Raw genomic sequence first — 15905 nt, 5'->3', positions numbered from 1 at the left:
GTGACTACATGTGGCTCGCCTTTTTCTCGGTTGCTCGCTCGAACCAAATGCCAAAGCTTAACTGTGGCCCGTCTGCTTCGGTCCCTTCATTTGTCAGGAAGTCAAGACTGTGCTTAAACTTGCAAAGTTTCGAGTAGTGCTCCAGTAGGGAGGATGTATCCTAACGTGCGTGTCGCCATAACGTAAGCATTTCTGACCTTGACAGCATTTCCGGCCATCATTTGGGTATCTCGTCGCCAGCTCCTATAGGCGACGAGATCCCCGCTGGCAGCGTCCCGTCCTGCTTCACAAACATCAACAAGATCCACACTGCCGGCGTAGAAAAACCCTGCGGCGAAGTGCCTCGTCGCCAGCTCATGGCCGGGCACGGCACTCGCCGCCGCGGCCATCGAGCTGCCGGAACTGGCCAGCGCTGAATCGTCCATTGGCACACAATAGACGACGACCCTCGTAGGGCGCCGCGGCCGCTTTCCTGGAAAGAGATCGAGAAAGAACGCTATTAAAAGTACAGCCTCTAATACAAAACCAGTTTTGAGATTGTCATTGCCTACGCGGTCTCGCCCTGAAGCACTTTTTCAAATAAAGAAAGCGTTAAGTTAGTGACTGATTACATACGAAGGTGCATTATCAGACATGGAGACGGACATGCGCAACATTTTGTAATGTATTGCGCTGGTACTGTGAAAAAAATTTAAAGTAAAATAAAAATGAGAAGCATTCTAAAATTTTCTTCTTGCCAAGGTTTCACTAAAGGATGACAAACACTGCTGAGAAGTATTAAAATCTATTAAACTGTCCATGCACATTTTCCGGTGCCATCAGTATTTCGCTGTCGTCTTGTTCGCCATTTATCCAGAATGCATGCCTACGTTCGGTGCAGCTTCTACATATGACTGAGGAAGACTTCTAAAAAATATCAAAGCTCCGTTCTGAAAGAAAGATGCTGAAACGCGAAGCTTAACGTCAATGAAAACTGAATCAAAGTCAAATTCTAGAGCCAAGGACCACGCAACGAACCCAAGAAATGCAGAGCAACCTGATGCATTTTGTCGCTCAGCTACGACGGTCACACCAATATCTGTCTTTACACAACAGTTGCTTCTTACATCAAAAAAGCATTCGATTGTATCTCCTTTTTCGAAATCCACACATCCCTCAAATGAACATTTCACAATACCTGCACGCTGTGACATAATGCACACCTACCATGATGCCTCAACTACACTGCGCACCAATCTTGATGTTATGTGTTGCGAACGTCTGCATTAAAACATTCCGTGACTTATTCCTAACAAATTTACCGACATGAACGGGGGAGTTCCGTAACTTGGACATCAGTGCCTATTATACACGAAGGTGTGCGTATTCTTTTAATTCACTTGCGTTGCTTTGAAAAGGTATGCATTTTTCCTGTTATTCCTAATGTATATATAGGCATGCAACACATTCAAAGGGAAAGCTTATCCATAGCTTGTTAAATTTACTTTTGAGCCCTTATAACACCTGGTGGAAAAGCGATGCTGCTTGTTTTGTGAACGTGCGCAAATGGAGTTCTACTAAACACCTGTTCTCATATTTATCTATCCAGTGATGCTTTGGTGCAAAATAAAAGGATACAAAGTGTTCTACAATGTCTCAAATTACAAGTTATTTATTATAACCACTTATAGAAAAAGAGAGGGCCATATTTACCAGCAGCACAAAAAAAGATTAAATTAAAAACGGAGACACACACGAGCGCTACGTGTGACCTTTGTATTTTTGCGCTGCGTTGAACATATTCAGCTTTCGGCACAGAGCCCAGTTTTCATTTTGAGACCAGCTGCACATCTAGATTAAATCTGTTTTATATATAATGATCATGTGACGCGCGATAATGAACTCAAACCTGAGAGACCTTCGGATGAAAATGGAGGCACGAAGCGACAAACACTGGTAGAGCAAGGAATGTTGGCTACAATCAACGTTTCTTGAAAGAAAATTCCCTTCGCGAGAGCGGCAGCTGCCCACACGTAGAGAAGTGCCGCTTCCAAGGGTTGGCTTCAGCGACAGTCCTGGTTCGTCCATTATTCATCATCATAGAAAATGGTATTTACACACGACACTTCTGTACGGCGGAAAAGGAAAAAAAGATTTGTGAAGAAACGGAAAAATATGAACAGAAAACAAAACTTTCACTGATCCTCAAAATGGACACTTATTTACTACATACATTTTCTGTAAAATCAAACAGGAGGAGAAGGAATAAACTTTTGTTGTAAAACCAGCACATTATGATGGCCGGGCCTAAGCCTCCCACGAAGGGACGTCGAGGGCTTGCCTCGCCGCCGCTTCGCGGGCGTGCTGGGTCGCCCAGGTTTGGTCGTCGAGGGCGGAGCTCCGCAGAGCCTCATGCAACCTCGACGAGAAAATCAAACAGAATATATTATTTAAATGATAAAAAATATAAACAGCAAACAGAACATTTCCTGCAATGCGAAGCGGCTAACTCTCTGTAAAACCAAATTTCTCTTACTGTAAAAGAGAAAGAAACTTGTTAAATTACAGAAAAATAAAAAATAGAAAGGAGATCTTTACAGAAATGGTGCGGCAGGGCGATGCCATAAATTTTTTTTTTTTAAAGGAAACATTTTTTGCAGGGTACCTTATTCTTACAATATCCACCCTCCTCGGCGAAGCACGCCAATAGTGGCGATTCATACGGCGCCGCCGATCACACTCGTCGACATGCGTCACATGTTCTTACTATTCCATCATCTGAATGTAGCTGCAGTGACGCAGTGGTCGGAACTCGAAGTTCTACGCGGAAACGTGAAAACCCTGTCCTGAGAATGCGCCCTTTTATTCTGTTCAGCCGCGTGTGTACATGATGTCGTGTCGACTGACTGAAGAAAGTCGCTATGCCAAGGCACGTTTGCGACCCGTAGAATGCGTGCTACCACGAGAAGTGAGTGAAAGGTAACGAGAGGATTGAGCGGCTGCGGAGACGGGGGGCTGACTTGGCCTGCTGCCGATGACCGTAAAGTGCGAGCGAACGAGGCAAACGTCAATTCGAAGGTTAAACGATTCGCGCAATAAATTGCGTTCTTTTCGTGAAGACTAAGTTGTAACGAATTGGTGGGAAATACAAAACCTGCCATTATTGTCGCTGTGTTTGATTCTCTCTCACTGCATGGAAACATTGTGTCTGCTGTGCGGTTATACCGGACGTCATTGCCAACGTTTGCGATAAAGAGGTGAACACATACGATCGGAAGGCGGCGGCTGAGGTGCCTGTGCTGGATGCGGGGCAGTGGTGGCAGGTCCTGGGACCCAACCGGCCGCCGGCCACCAGACAGACGCTGTATAAACAAAGACGTGAACGTAAACGAATTTTAAGGAAATTCTCTCTACCAAAAAAGAGATTTTCTATGAATGGTGTATTACAGAAGCCTGTTGAAAGTAAAAAAAAAAAACGAAAGTTTCGGTCCTTCTTGGTCTCTATAGGCTTCAGATCGAGTCAAAACTTAAGTATAACCATTTTAAGTTGTCGGGCATCTCCATAAAGAAAGACAGTTTCTCCTTCTTTCCTTACACGGCTTTTTTTTCGGCATCTACCGCACACGACGCGTTGTTTGCGGTACTGGTTTCGTGGCCGGCCGGTCTCCCCATCACTGTCGTCACCGGCAGCCTGCTCGTCGCCCTCGCTCACCAACACCGAGACCACTCCCCCTACGGCGGAGAAGGGCTCACGCTCGGCGGCGGTGGCTGCTCCCGTCGACGACGACAAACCAGCCGACGGCCGCACGTACGACGAGAGCCGGCCGAGAGCACCCACCTCTGCCCCAGCTTCTGAGGAAACAGGGGAGCTCATGCAGAGAAACTCCCCGCTGCTGCTCGCGGCCGCCGTGGACGCCCAAGCCTGCCAGCCGGCAGCGGTGCAGCCAAAACAAGCCGCAAGAAGGAGACGCCGTCACAGACAGCTCGTCGACTTCGAGCCGCACACCCCACCCGTTGATGACGGCGTCGCCCGCGATACCGCTGTCACGGTCCTCTACCGTCCCATCGGGCGCAAAGCGACTTTCCTCGCACTCTCACGGGACGGTATCGCTGCCCAGCTCTCCTCTGTGCCAGGCGTGACAAGCGTTCGCGTGAACTTCCGCCGGAATATGGTGGCTGCCGACGTGATGCGCGGTGCCGACTTGGCGCCCCTCCTCGAAGTGTGCGACCTCGGCGGCGTGGCGGTGCGCCCCAAGGCTCTACAGAACAACTCCTGTGTGGGTCTCATCCATGGGGTCGACCCTTCTTTCGACGCTCGCACAGTGCGCGAAAACCTGGAAGCGTCCGTCGCGGTGCTGTCATGCTCGAGGAGTGGCGCCAGCGTCACCGTCACTTTCGCCGGGAGTGTCGTGCCTCCAAGCGTGCGGCTATTCAAGCAGCTGCGCACCGTCCGTGCCCGTCTTCCTCGACCACTACAGTGCGACCGCTGCGGCGTTTTCGGCCACGCCGGCGCCACCTGTTTCCGCGACGCCCGCTGCCTCCGCTGCGGTGAGTCGCATCCTACAGGAGACTGTCCCGCGGAGAAGGCACGCTGCGTCAATTGCGGTGGCCGACACCCTTCGACAGAGCCGAGCTGTCCAGAGTGGCAGCGCGAGAGGAAGGCGGCCGTGTTGTCTTCATCCGAGCGGCCCCTTTCGAGGAAGAAAGCGCTTGAGCTGGCCGGCGCCACATCGCACGAGTCGCATTTAGCCTCTCCCTCGACACCTGCTCGCACCCCGCAGGGCCGATCTTACAGTGACGCCCTGCGTGGCCACAACACCCAGACGGCCGCTCCTGAGCCGTCACGCGCCCCACAAACCGCTCCGAGCAGCGACCCCAGGGACGCGCTCATAGCCGCTCTCGCGGCTGCACTGCGTGCCATGCTGGACCAGTGCCCAGCCATCGACAGCAACGTCCGACAGATGTGCGACGCGGCTCTCGCCGCGCAGGAAGCTCTGCTTCGCCACGACTAGGCGAGCCACCGCGCCTAGTCGTGGCGAAGGCTGCGAACTCGCCCACGAGTGTTGTTCGGGCCGCCGCCGCCGCATCTCTTACACCCTTCCTTCCATTCCCGATCCCTCTTGTGCAGTGCGGTTGAGGTGTCCTCATCTGAGACACAGTTACTGCGCTGCACTTTACCCCAATTCTTCCTCCCAACAAGAATCTCTCTCCCCCTTCCTTCTCACCCTTTGGCCATACTCTTTTCCTCCACTTTCCTCCTAGCGCTTGAGCTGCGGGTTTCATCGGTGAATTCAATTGTTGCTCCGTTTTCGCGCTTGTAAACCTTCTAGAAAATAAAAATATACTGTGTCGAACTGCTAATACAACTTTTCCCATTTATTTCCCTTTAGCTACTTATAGGCGACAGTTCAAATGTCTTGCTAAGCCAATGCACACAGAATTAGCCATACGGAACCAAAGGAATGGTTTGGTTCGCATTTATGTGATTTGGAATTGAAGCACATGCAGCTCTGCCAACGGCTCTTCTTTCTGAATGTCGCAGAGCATTCGGGCACCTTCTCAGCCACTCGGATGCCAGAGGCCTATGGAGAACTTTCAAAGAAGATCGATTCGCTTTTCACCACAAGGCATTCTAGTAGAAAGACGGCGGCCTTTGTGCAGTTCAGGGTGCATGACCATTTAACCAAAGACACAAGACCAAACAAAACTATGAACACGCTGGCTCGGAATTGCAAAGAAAGACACCAACATGCACTGAAAACGAAAAGTTTGGAGTGCTGCTTCGTCTCGTCTGTTCAGACTCATATTAAGTCACCATGGGGGGGGGGGGGGGGAAAGAGGGAGAAAAGGAAAGCATGCGCGGACAATCTAGCTCCATAAATGGAACTAGAAAACTACACATGGAAACAAGTGGCACTTTCATGCCTGCACGAATGCACTCCATATAAGTTTCTGAAATAATTTTTTACTAACGACCAGATGTGAATGTTTTGTAGCGGTCACGTTACCTGTATGATCTCGCGAATGGCCTTGTACGCTCTTTCCGAGCGCAGCTTTAGGCGCCCGTTACTGCGTAGAGCGTCTCTGCACCTCTTAAACCGAGCGAAGGATGAAAGGGCGCAGCAAGAGATGAAAGACGCCCAAGAGCAAAGAGAGCGCGCGCACTAAAACTGAGATGGGTGGACCGGAAGCATGAGAAAAGCCAGCCGTGGTCGATTAGTAGCTATGGTATTGGGCTGCTAAGCACGAGGTCGCGGGATCGAATCCCGGCCATGGCAGCGGCGTTTTGGTGGAGACGAAATTGAAAACACGCATGTACTTAGATTTAGGTGTACGTTAAAAAAACCCAAGTGGTTCAAATTTCTGCAGTCCCCCCAGTACAGCGTACCTCACGATCAGATCGCAGTTTTAGCACCTGAAACCGCCATAATTTAGTTTTTTTATTGAGGAGGAAATCGGAGGATGACAGTGGGGGGAAAGGGTGAGGAGGAAAGCAGAGTGCCGTACGAGACACTCTCAACGCGAGCGACCAGGCTTGCGGAGGGCGCCATGGCTCGAAGCGCTGCACGACCGTGTGTTTCTGGTCGTTGTATGTGGTGGCATACCCGCTAGCAAGCCGTCTATGGCATCTACAACGTCGGAGGGTAGCGTGGCGACGACGTGCAAGTAAGTGATGCACCGGAGTTGAAAACGGGCCTCTACATGCGGATAAGGCAAACTCGCAGATTCCTGAGCTGAAAGCTGGGAAGCTGAAGCTCTGCGACGGGGGCAAGGAATGCACGTTTTGACAGTGGTGGCAGTGGTGGTGCACCTATCGGATGGCCGCTTTGGTTCGAGCAGGGGGCAATGACTCCCACTGTGGAGACAACGAAGTCACGGACGGTCGCTACGAAAGCTTGACCGACCTTTGCAGCGATATTGTACGTTCCCCGTTGCAAGGCAGTGAGTAAAGTTTGACTAAAGTGTTAACAAAAGCATTGTCTTGCGTCTACTGGAATTTGCTTAGCATGCTCAAAAGCTTTCGCATGGAACTTTTAATGCCGGAACAGGCCTCCCTATGTCGGTTTAAGAATACCTGGCTTAATCGGTTGTTTGTAATTCTGATGTAATGCTTTGCGATATATATAGTTTGCTAAAGTAACGTCAGTAGCAATTTTTTGTAGTTTTTCCACCATATCAGTACTGGAAAAAGTTCCGTTCTCGGATATGAAGCTGAGGATAAGGCTTGACATGTAATCGATTTGACAGCGTAATAACGGCGTAACAAATGAGAAGAGTAGGTTTGAAGATTATGACTGGCCACAGTAAAATGCCAATCAGCCATAGAAAATGCAACTACTAGCTATAGGCCAATTCTGTGTCGCGCCATTTGTATCTGCATTTTAATTTATGCACTCTAGGGGTCGTGCAATGGAATAAAATCAGCCTGACTGTACAAATAATTATGGGCTACTGGAATCACAGAATTTAGAAATCTGCGCTTCACGGAAGTATGAATGTCGTGTTTCCCTACATTGTCGACCGGCCCCTTATACTTTCCGGACCGCGACTACATGTGGCTCGCCTTTTTCTCGGTTGCTCGCTCGAAGCAAATGCCAAAGCTTAACTGCAGCCCGTCTGTTCGTTCCCTTCATTTGTCGGGAGTCAACACTGTGCTTAAACTCTCAAAGTTTCGAGTGGTGCTCCAGTAGGGAGAATGTATCCTAACGTGTGTGTCGCATTAATGTAAGCATTTCCGACCTTGTCGGCGTTCGCTGCCATTATCTGGGAATGTCGTCGCCAGCTCCTGAAGGCGACGAGATCCCCGGTGGCAGCGTCTCGTCCGGCCTCGCACACTTCCACACGGTCCACGCTTCCCGGGTAGAAGAACCCGGCGGCGAAGTGCCTGTAGGCCAGCTGATGGCCGGGCACGGCACTTGCCGCCGTGGCCATCGTGCTGGCGGAGCTGGCCAGTGGTGACTGCTCTAGCGGTGTGCAGTACACCACTACTCTCGTCATGCGGCGTGGCCGCTTTCCTGGAAAGAGATCGAGAAACACTATTAAATGTACAGCCTCAAATACAAAACCACTGTTTTGAGAGTGTCATTGCCTACGCGATTTCGCCCTGAAGCACTCCATCAAATAAAAAAATGTTAGCTAAGAGTTAATGCAAACGATAAAAGCTCGACGTTGAGCACGTAGAGCACATACTTTCTTGATACAAACTGATTACATGCAAAGGTGCATTATCAAACATGGATACGAACATGCAAAACATTTTGTAATATATTGCGCTGTGAGACGGCGGCAATTCTCGAGTTCTGAAAAAGAGACAACGCCAATGTGGCATTTTGTAATATATTGCGCGTCGGTTTAAATATCATAACTGGCCACACAGTAGAATGTAATCCAATCAGCTATAGAAAATACAACTAGCTGTAGGTAGAGTTTGCCAACCATTGAGTTAACGAAGAAGAAAAAGCATTTTTGAACACCTCTTGGGGTAATGACGGCAGGTGGGCTTAGCGTGAACATTTTAGAATTGTTTTGATGAGGTTGTCTCCCTCAGTTTGTCCTTTCGGGTCCTACTAAAATATAATAATATGTTAGACATACTTTAAATCTGTGCAGTATGCATGTGCTCGACAATAACAGCCAGATGGAGGTTTCCGATTCTGTGTCATGCCAGTTGTATCTGCATTTTAATTTATGCACTCTAAGGTTCGTGTAATGGAATAAAATCAGCCTGACTGTACAAATAATTATGGGCTACTGGAATCACAGAATTTAGAAATCTGCGCTTCATGGAAGTATGAATGTCGTGTTTCCCTACATTGTCGACCGGCCCCTTATACTTTCCGGACCGCGACTACATGTGGCTCGCCTTTTTCTCTCGGTTGCTCGCTCGAAGCAAATGCCAAAGCTTAACTGCGGCCCGTCTGTTCGTTCCCTTCATTTGTCGGGAGTCAACACTGTGCTTAAACTCTCAAAGTTTGGAGTAGTGCTCCAGTAAGGAGGATGTATCCTAATGTGCGTGTCACCATAATGTAAGCATTTCTGACCTTGTCGGCATTGCCGGCCATGATCTGCGAATCTCGTCGCCAGCTCCGGAAGGCGACGAGATCCCCCGTGGCACCGTCCCGTCTGGCCTCGCAAATCTCGACACAGTCTACGCTCCCAGCGTAGAAGAAGCCGGCGGCGAAGTGCCTATACGCCCGCTCATGGCCGGGCACGGCACTTGCCGCCATGGCCATCGTGCTGGCCGAGCCGGCCAGCGGTGACTGCTCAATTGGCATGCAGTATACCACAACTCTGGTCATGCGCCGTGGCCGCTTTCCTGGAAAGAGATAGAGAAAGAACACTATTAAAAGTACAGCCTCAAATACAAAACCATTGTTTTGGGGGTGTCATTGTCTATGAGATCACAAAATTGCCTACACAAACTGATTACATCCAAAGGTGCATTATCAGACGTGGAGACAGACATGGGGAACATTTTGTAATGTATTGCGCTGGTACTGTGAAAAAAATGAAAAATATGATAAAAATGAGAAACATTCTAAATTTTCTTTGTGCCATGGTTTCACTAAAGGATGACAAACACTGTTGAGAAGTATTAAAAACTTTGTAAATGTCCATCCACATTTACCAGTGCCATCAGTATTTCGGTGTCGTCTTGCTCGCCATTTATCCAGAATGCACGCCTATGTTCGAGACAACTTGTAGATAGGACAGAGGAAGACTTCTAAAAAAATATCAAAGCTCCTTTCTGAAAAAAAGATTGCTGCACGCCAAGCTTTCCCTTAATGCAAACTGAATCAAAGTCAAATTCTATAGCCAAGGACCACACAACGAACCCAAAAAATTCTGAGCGACCTGATGGTATATGCACATGTGATTTGATTTCCTGTTCAGGATTGTGTGTTTCGAACGTTGAAGTTGAATGAAGACACATTTCGTTAAGTTGCATAGCCTTTAGTTTAGATCATGTAACCTTTGATTACACGCACACACTCACACTATCACAGACAACTCTACACTTGCGCTTGCTTACGACAGCCTCTTCTTCTGCCGTGGGCTAATATCACTGCCTACCCATGGTAACACGGCTGGGAATGCATTGCGTGACGCGTGTAATGCAATGCAGATATATACAGTTCGTCTGGGAAGCGCGACATGCGATTATCTTTCTTTAAGAAAGGGACTATGATTTTTTTCTTCCAGATCCTAAGACGAGCCTTTTTGAATGCTACACAATATTTAGACACATAATTGCGATTTTCTATAGTTTGCCTGGCTTCCCTGTTCCATCACATAGGCGGTTTATTCTTCCCACTCCAATTTTGTAGCCGCGTTTGTCATACCTCTAGCTGCACGACATCTATGAGCTCCTTGCAATTTATGAGCACTGCAGAAAGCGCATTTATTCATTAGTCTAAGCATTGCGACTTATCAGCTAAATATTTTTTATTAGTTTTTAATTATTATGCCGCTGTTGCTTTAAGTCCTGCGACGGCTTATTTCCCAAAGCTTAGGGTAGCATCTGTGCAGGTTGAAAAATCGCAGGCTGGTGTCTACGGCTAAAGAAAAGCCGCAGGGGTGATCACCGTCCAAGCAGGCACGTCCATACATCGCTACCAGGAAAAATCAATGCAACGGCTGGCTGGCTACAATAAATTCAGGCGGCTCGTATTTATGGTGCCGCATCACCAGGTTGGTGACACCGCATGACCGAGTCCAGCCATGGCAGTGTCATCCAGCGACTCGTCTAAGGCGGAGTGTGAGGGGGCCTAATGCGCACCGACGATAGTACCTCGAATGTAGGGCTTCCGGTTATTTTACGTGCACATTCCGGCCCAGTGGTTCACACAGCTGGACTGCCACTTCAACGTCAACATCATCACTGACCTACAGCTGTCACTGTAAAAAAAAGGTGTGAACTTAAAGAAAACTTGAGGAAATTTTATGTAACACAAAAGAAATTTTCTGTGAATGCTGTATGACAGAATCCTGTTAAAAGAAAAAAGAAGAAAGTTTCGGTTCTTCTTGTTCTCTAGCTTATAGATCGAGTCAAAACTAAAAAAATATAACCCTTTTAAATTATTGCACCTGCATGAGGTTTATAAAATAAAATATTAGTTTATTCTTGCTCTTCATACATGCTGTTTTTTGCATTTACCACGCACGATGTGCTGTTTATGGAACTGGTTTGATGGCCCGTGCCCATCAAACGCCACCTTGATGGCCCATCAAGATGGCAGCTCTTTGAGTCAACGCGTGTCAATACTGCTCTGTTTCTGATTTCGAGAATCAGAACAGGTGAGTGTTTTTTTTTTTTTTCAAGTATGTAACAAACAGTGCACAACGTATTTTTCATTCCATATTTTCTGCCTTTTCATAACATAGAAGAGGACAACAATTTAGGCCGCAAAGAAAATTCAGGCGGAAAAGTTTGGCAACTATGTGTTCCGACATTTTATCATACGTTGCATTTTGTGAGATTACATGAGGTTTGGGTATTAAACTTAGTTCTAGTTTTGTGTGGGCTTCACGAATGCATTATTGTCTATTGCTGCTTTTCGGAATGTACTTGTTTTTGCTGTGGCTGTGAGAAAAAAAAAATAATTTGCCACTCAGCTACGATGGTTAAATCAATATCTGACCTAACACAACAGTTCCTATTTACATCAAAAAAGCATTTCATTGTATCTGCATTTTAAAAATAGGCACATCTATAAAATGTGCACTTCACAATATCTGGAATACTGGGACATAATGCACACCTACCATGATGCCTCGCACACTCTGCACACCCATCTTGAAGTTATTGTGTGTCGGAAATGTGTGCATGAATACATGCCGTGATCAATTCAAAACAAGTTTACTGACAAGGTCGGGGGAGCTCTTTAACTTGGCCATCGGTGGCGATTATACACAAAGATGTGCACATTTATTTACTTTGTTTGCTTTGCTTTGAAAGGGCATGCATTTTTTCCTGTTGAATCAATGAATGAATTTGTTTTATGGCGCAAGGGTCAATTATGACCAAGGAGCGCCAGGTCTGTGTTGATGAGTTTGCAGTGGGTAGATGAATTCCATGAGTTATTGTGACGTAGCTGTAAAGGGGCCTCAAAGCGATCTCTGTAAAGTGCATAAAAGCTACATGTAAAAAAATTATGGCAATGGCTAATGAGTACTACTAAGAACACAAAAGATACATTGTGATAGAATGATATCTTAAAATACATGAAGGCAAACGTTTGCAAGACGCAATACTACCTAAAGAGCCCTTGGTATTCAATAAAAGGGCCATTTTTTTTCCTGTTCTTTTTCTTCTACATATGCATGCGATCCATGGAAAGCATAAGCTCATTCATAGCTTGGGAGATTGAATTTCAGGCTGGTGTCACACCTGGAGGAAAAGCGATGCTGCTTGTTTTCTGAATGTGTGCATAAGCAATTCTATTAAATAGCTGTTTTCATATTTATGTGTCCAGTGATGTTCTGATGTAAAATAAAAGAATTCATACTGTTCTACAATGCCCCAAATTACAAATTATTTCTTACACCCACTGAGAGAAAAATTGCTGACCATATTTAACAGCAGCGCAAGAAAACTGAGTAAAGTAAAAACGGAGACACACACGAGCGCTACGTGTGACCTTTGTCTTGTTGTGCTGCAGTTGAACATTTTCAGCTTTGAGCACAAAGTCAAATTTCCATTTTGAGACCAGCTGCACATTTACATGACATATTTTATAATTATTATATGAAGCGCAATAGAAAACTCAAACATGAGAGAAGTTTACATGAAAATGGAGGCTAGAAGGGATAAACAGTGGTCGAACAAGGAACATTGACTGCAATCAACGTTTCTACAACGAAAATTCTCTTCGTGAGGGCGGCAACTGCCCATACGTAGAGAAATGCCCTCTCCAGGCGTTGGCTTCAGCGGCAGTCTTGGCTCGTCCATTATTCATCACGACAGAAAATTGTCTTTAAGCATCACACTTCTGTACAGCAGAACAGAAAAAATATGTGAAGTAACAGAACAAGACAAACAGAAGAGAGAACTTTTTCTGTAATGCAAAATGGCTGTCTTTAAACACAAAATTTCTCCTAATGTAAAACAGAAAGAACTTGTTAAATAACAGAAAACGAAAAACAGAATGCAGACCTTTACAGAAATTTTTTTGCAAGGCAGCTGCCAGAAAATTTGTTTTTTGAAGGAAAATTTTTGACAATAATAACTTAGCCTAACCAAGTCTCTAGTCATCCTCGAAGCATGCGAATGCTCTTCACCGTATCCTTCACCACACCCTTTATGCAGACTACATCACTCTGTCGACCACCCACGGCAGTGATGGCGACATAGAGGAAACTTTACAAACCATAGCAAACATCACACAACAATATGCACAAAGCATTGGTCTCCGGAAAAGTCTCGGATACTTCTCACGCACCCCTCACCACGTACTCTTCCCACGGCCCCCGTCACTGTTACTCTGGCCAGACACCCTATCTTGGAGGTCGACACACTCCGGATCCTGGGCCTTCACATCCAGAGCAATGGCCAGAACACTTTCACTACCCGGAAACTCAAGCGGGTGACAGAAGCACTGTCACACCTCGTCTGCAGCGTTTCCGGCAAACACTATCGCATGAAGCAGTGTGATTTGTGTCGTCTCATTCATGCCTTCATACTCCCCAGCCATTTTCCTCTACACAATCCCATATCCTCGACTTCAACAAGAAGAAATCGCCACCCTAGATGTTATGCTTCATAAAGCTTAAAAGGAGGCCCTACACCTCCCCACTAACACGCAAATCACCAAACTTCTCGAGCATGAGCTCCACAACACCACACATGAACCCATAGAAGCCCACAGACAAGCACAATATGCTCACAGTTAGGTCAATCTATCACAGGATGTTACATACTAGATGCTCTCCGAATTCGCAAACCAGCAGCCGACGCCACACTCCTACCAGTTCCCCGCCCCATACACACTCAGCTCATAGTAAAACCCCTCCCTCGGAACACCCACGCCACCTCCACAAAAGCTCTCCACAAATACTATGGTTTCGAAGCTGCCGCCGTATGGGTGACGTGGCCTGCAAGGGCGAAGACGCGGCAGCTGTAGTCATTGACAAGAACCCATCGCAACTCCCCATCTTCCTGGTGCATCCACCCCGGAATCCTCGGAAGAAGCGGCGATCGTGCTCGCCCTCAGTCGATGCCCGGTATGTCCTTACTGACTCAAAAACCGCACTCCTAAATTTTGCACGAGGGCAAGTTCACAAGACCGCTTTCGGCATTCTCAGCTCGACCTTCGCAAACCCGCCCCATGATGTGGAACTGATCTGAGCGCCTGCACACTCTGGGAACCCCGGCAACGAAGCCGCCAATGACCATGCCCGAGGTCTCATCAACCGGGCGGCAGCGGAATCGGAGTCGCGCTCTTCCCGGGAGCGCATGCACTCGTTCAGCGAGCTGACCCAGGCATATCGCGCCGAACGCCAGCTATCTTGAATGCCAGACGCTTGTCTTTCAGAGTGATTTCAGAGTCTGGAGAGGCAGAATGCTCAAACGGCAAACAGGCACGGTCCTTGAGGCTGTTATCATTATGTGGTTACCATCTGCGACGAACCTGTTCCCACTCGTCATCTGCAACAAACCTGTTCCTACTCGTCATATGCGACGAACCTGTTCCCAGTCGTCAGAGGTCGTCCTGACCTATTACCGACCGCAATGTCCCAGGGGTTAGTGTTCAGCTGCAGAGCATCAACCACAGTAGCATTCTGAGGGGGGCAGCATGGTAAACATTCTCGTGCATTTAAATTCTGGCACACTCAAAAGAACTTCAGTTGATCGAAATTGGCCTGCTATCCCTCAGTACGGGTACATCCCCGTCCACCCTGAATCTCTAGTATGTAAAACCCCCCACAGATCCATTCCTAAGTCGGTCAGCGCGCAAGACATTTGTGGAGAGATGACCTTTGTGGAGATGTGGAGGCAAGAGCAACAGGAGCTTCATGTTATAGGCAAGGGGCCTGACTTACCCTGTAATATGACTTTCAAGACAGCAGCACTGGTCTGACGCACGACGTGTCGATGGCATGCAGATTTGAACAATTTTCCTCCTGGTTTATGGTGAATTGTGAAGGCCGAAATCTTCCACTGCAAAAAAAAAAAACATGGGCAGTATCTTTCATTGCGTGTCACCTGCACAGCAAAGAAAAAAAATTGAATGTGGCGAATAGTACACATGGTTGCGCGACAATTTCTTCATAAGCAAAATGTGCTTGATGCCCAGTTGGTGGAAATTTCTAGAGTCCCCCACTACGGCGTATGCAGCTTAACAGTACATTCCACCAACAGGTGATCCCAACTCATCTGAGTTGCTAAGCAGACATTCACATGATCTATAATGTCGTACTACTCTTCGGCTTCCAATATCAACATAACAATTTTCCAAGGTTTTTGCAAATAAAGGCGCTTTTAGCAGCTACATATACCGCAGGTTCCAGTTTATGTCAAAGAGGGGAGTTCTGCGCACAATTTCACTAAAATGAGAATGGAAAGACACCTTAACAAGCCAAAATCGGGCAGATTACTGAACAAGATCGACAACATCACAAATTTTCTGCTAAGTTGCCGCCATCTTGTCCTTGTTTTTAGTACAGTGGTACAGTCTCCTCCTTCCACGTGGAATGTGTGGATAGGAACCCCACCTGATCTTTTTCTTATTATAGCGAAGCTGCTTACGGCTAAGGTTCCGTGCATTTCTTGTGTCTGTAAATAAATCTGTGTGAGCAAAAACTATCATCATCACCAACGGTTCGTGCCACTGCTCATGCTCTCGCGTTCATCATTTTCTACCACAGCTGGCTCCGTTGTCGCTTATAGGCGAGTTCACAATCGCGTTGAGTGGGACTTGTCCGCG

General features: G+C 47.2%; 1 protein-coding gene across 16 annotated transcripts in view; it reads right to left on the bottom strand.

Moving 5' to 3' along the window:
* The window catches only part of LOC135905663 (uncharacterized), a 100329-nt gene that overhangs the window by 17442 nt on the left and 66982 nt on the right, over nt 1-15905 (bottom strand). For 10 of the 16 annotated variants that reach the window (XR_011507386.1, XM_070521919.1, XM_065436610.2 and 7 more), the window contains 3 exons: nt 15022-15139; nt 9021-9295; nt 492-3341 (listed from right to left, as the gene is read on the bottom strand). Coding sequence is in view for 14 of the 16 variants with exons in the window: in XM_070521919.1 (XP_070378020.1) it covers nt 2754-3341; nt 9021-9295; nt 15022-15139 (981 nt within the window). In the remaining 2 variants the exon portion in view is untranslated. The other 6 variants (XM_065436614.2, XM_070521925.1, XM_070521917.1 and 3 more) reach the window with 4 other exon arrangements.

This window comes from Dermacentor albipictus, chromosome 7 (assembly GCF_038994185.2).
Source record: "Dermacentor albipictus isolate Rhodes 1998 colony chromosome 7, USDA_Dalb.pri_finalv2, whole genome shotgun sequence".
Classification (NCBI taxonomy): Eukaryota; Metazoa; Arthropoda; class Arachnida; order Ixodida; family Ixodidae; genus Dermacentor; species Dermacentor albipictus.
This window is presented reverse-complemented; position numbering and strand designations above follow the sequence as displayed.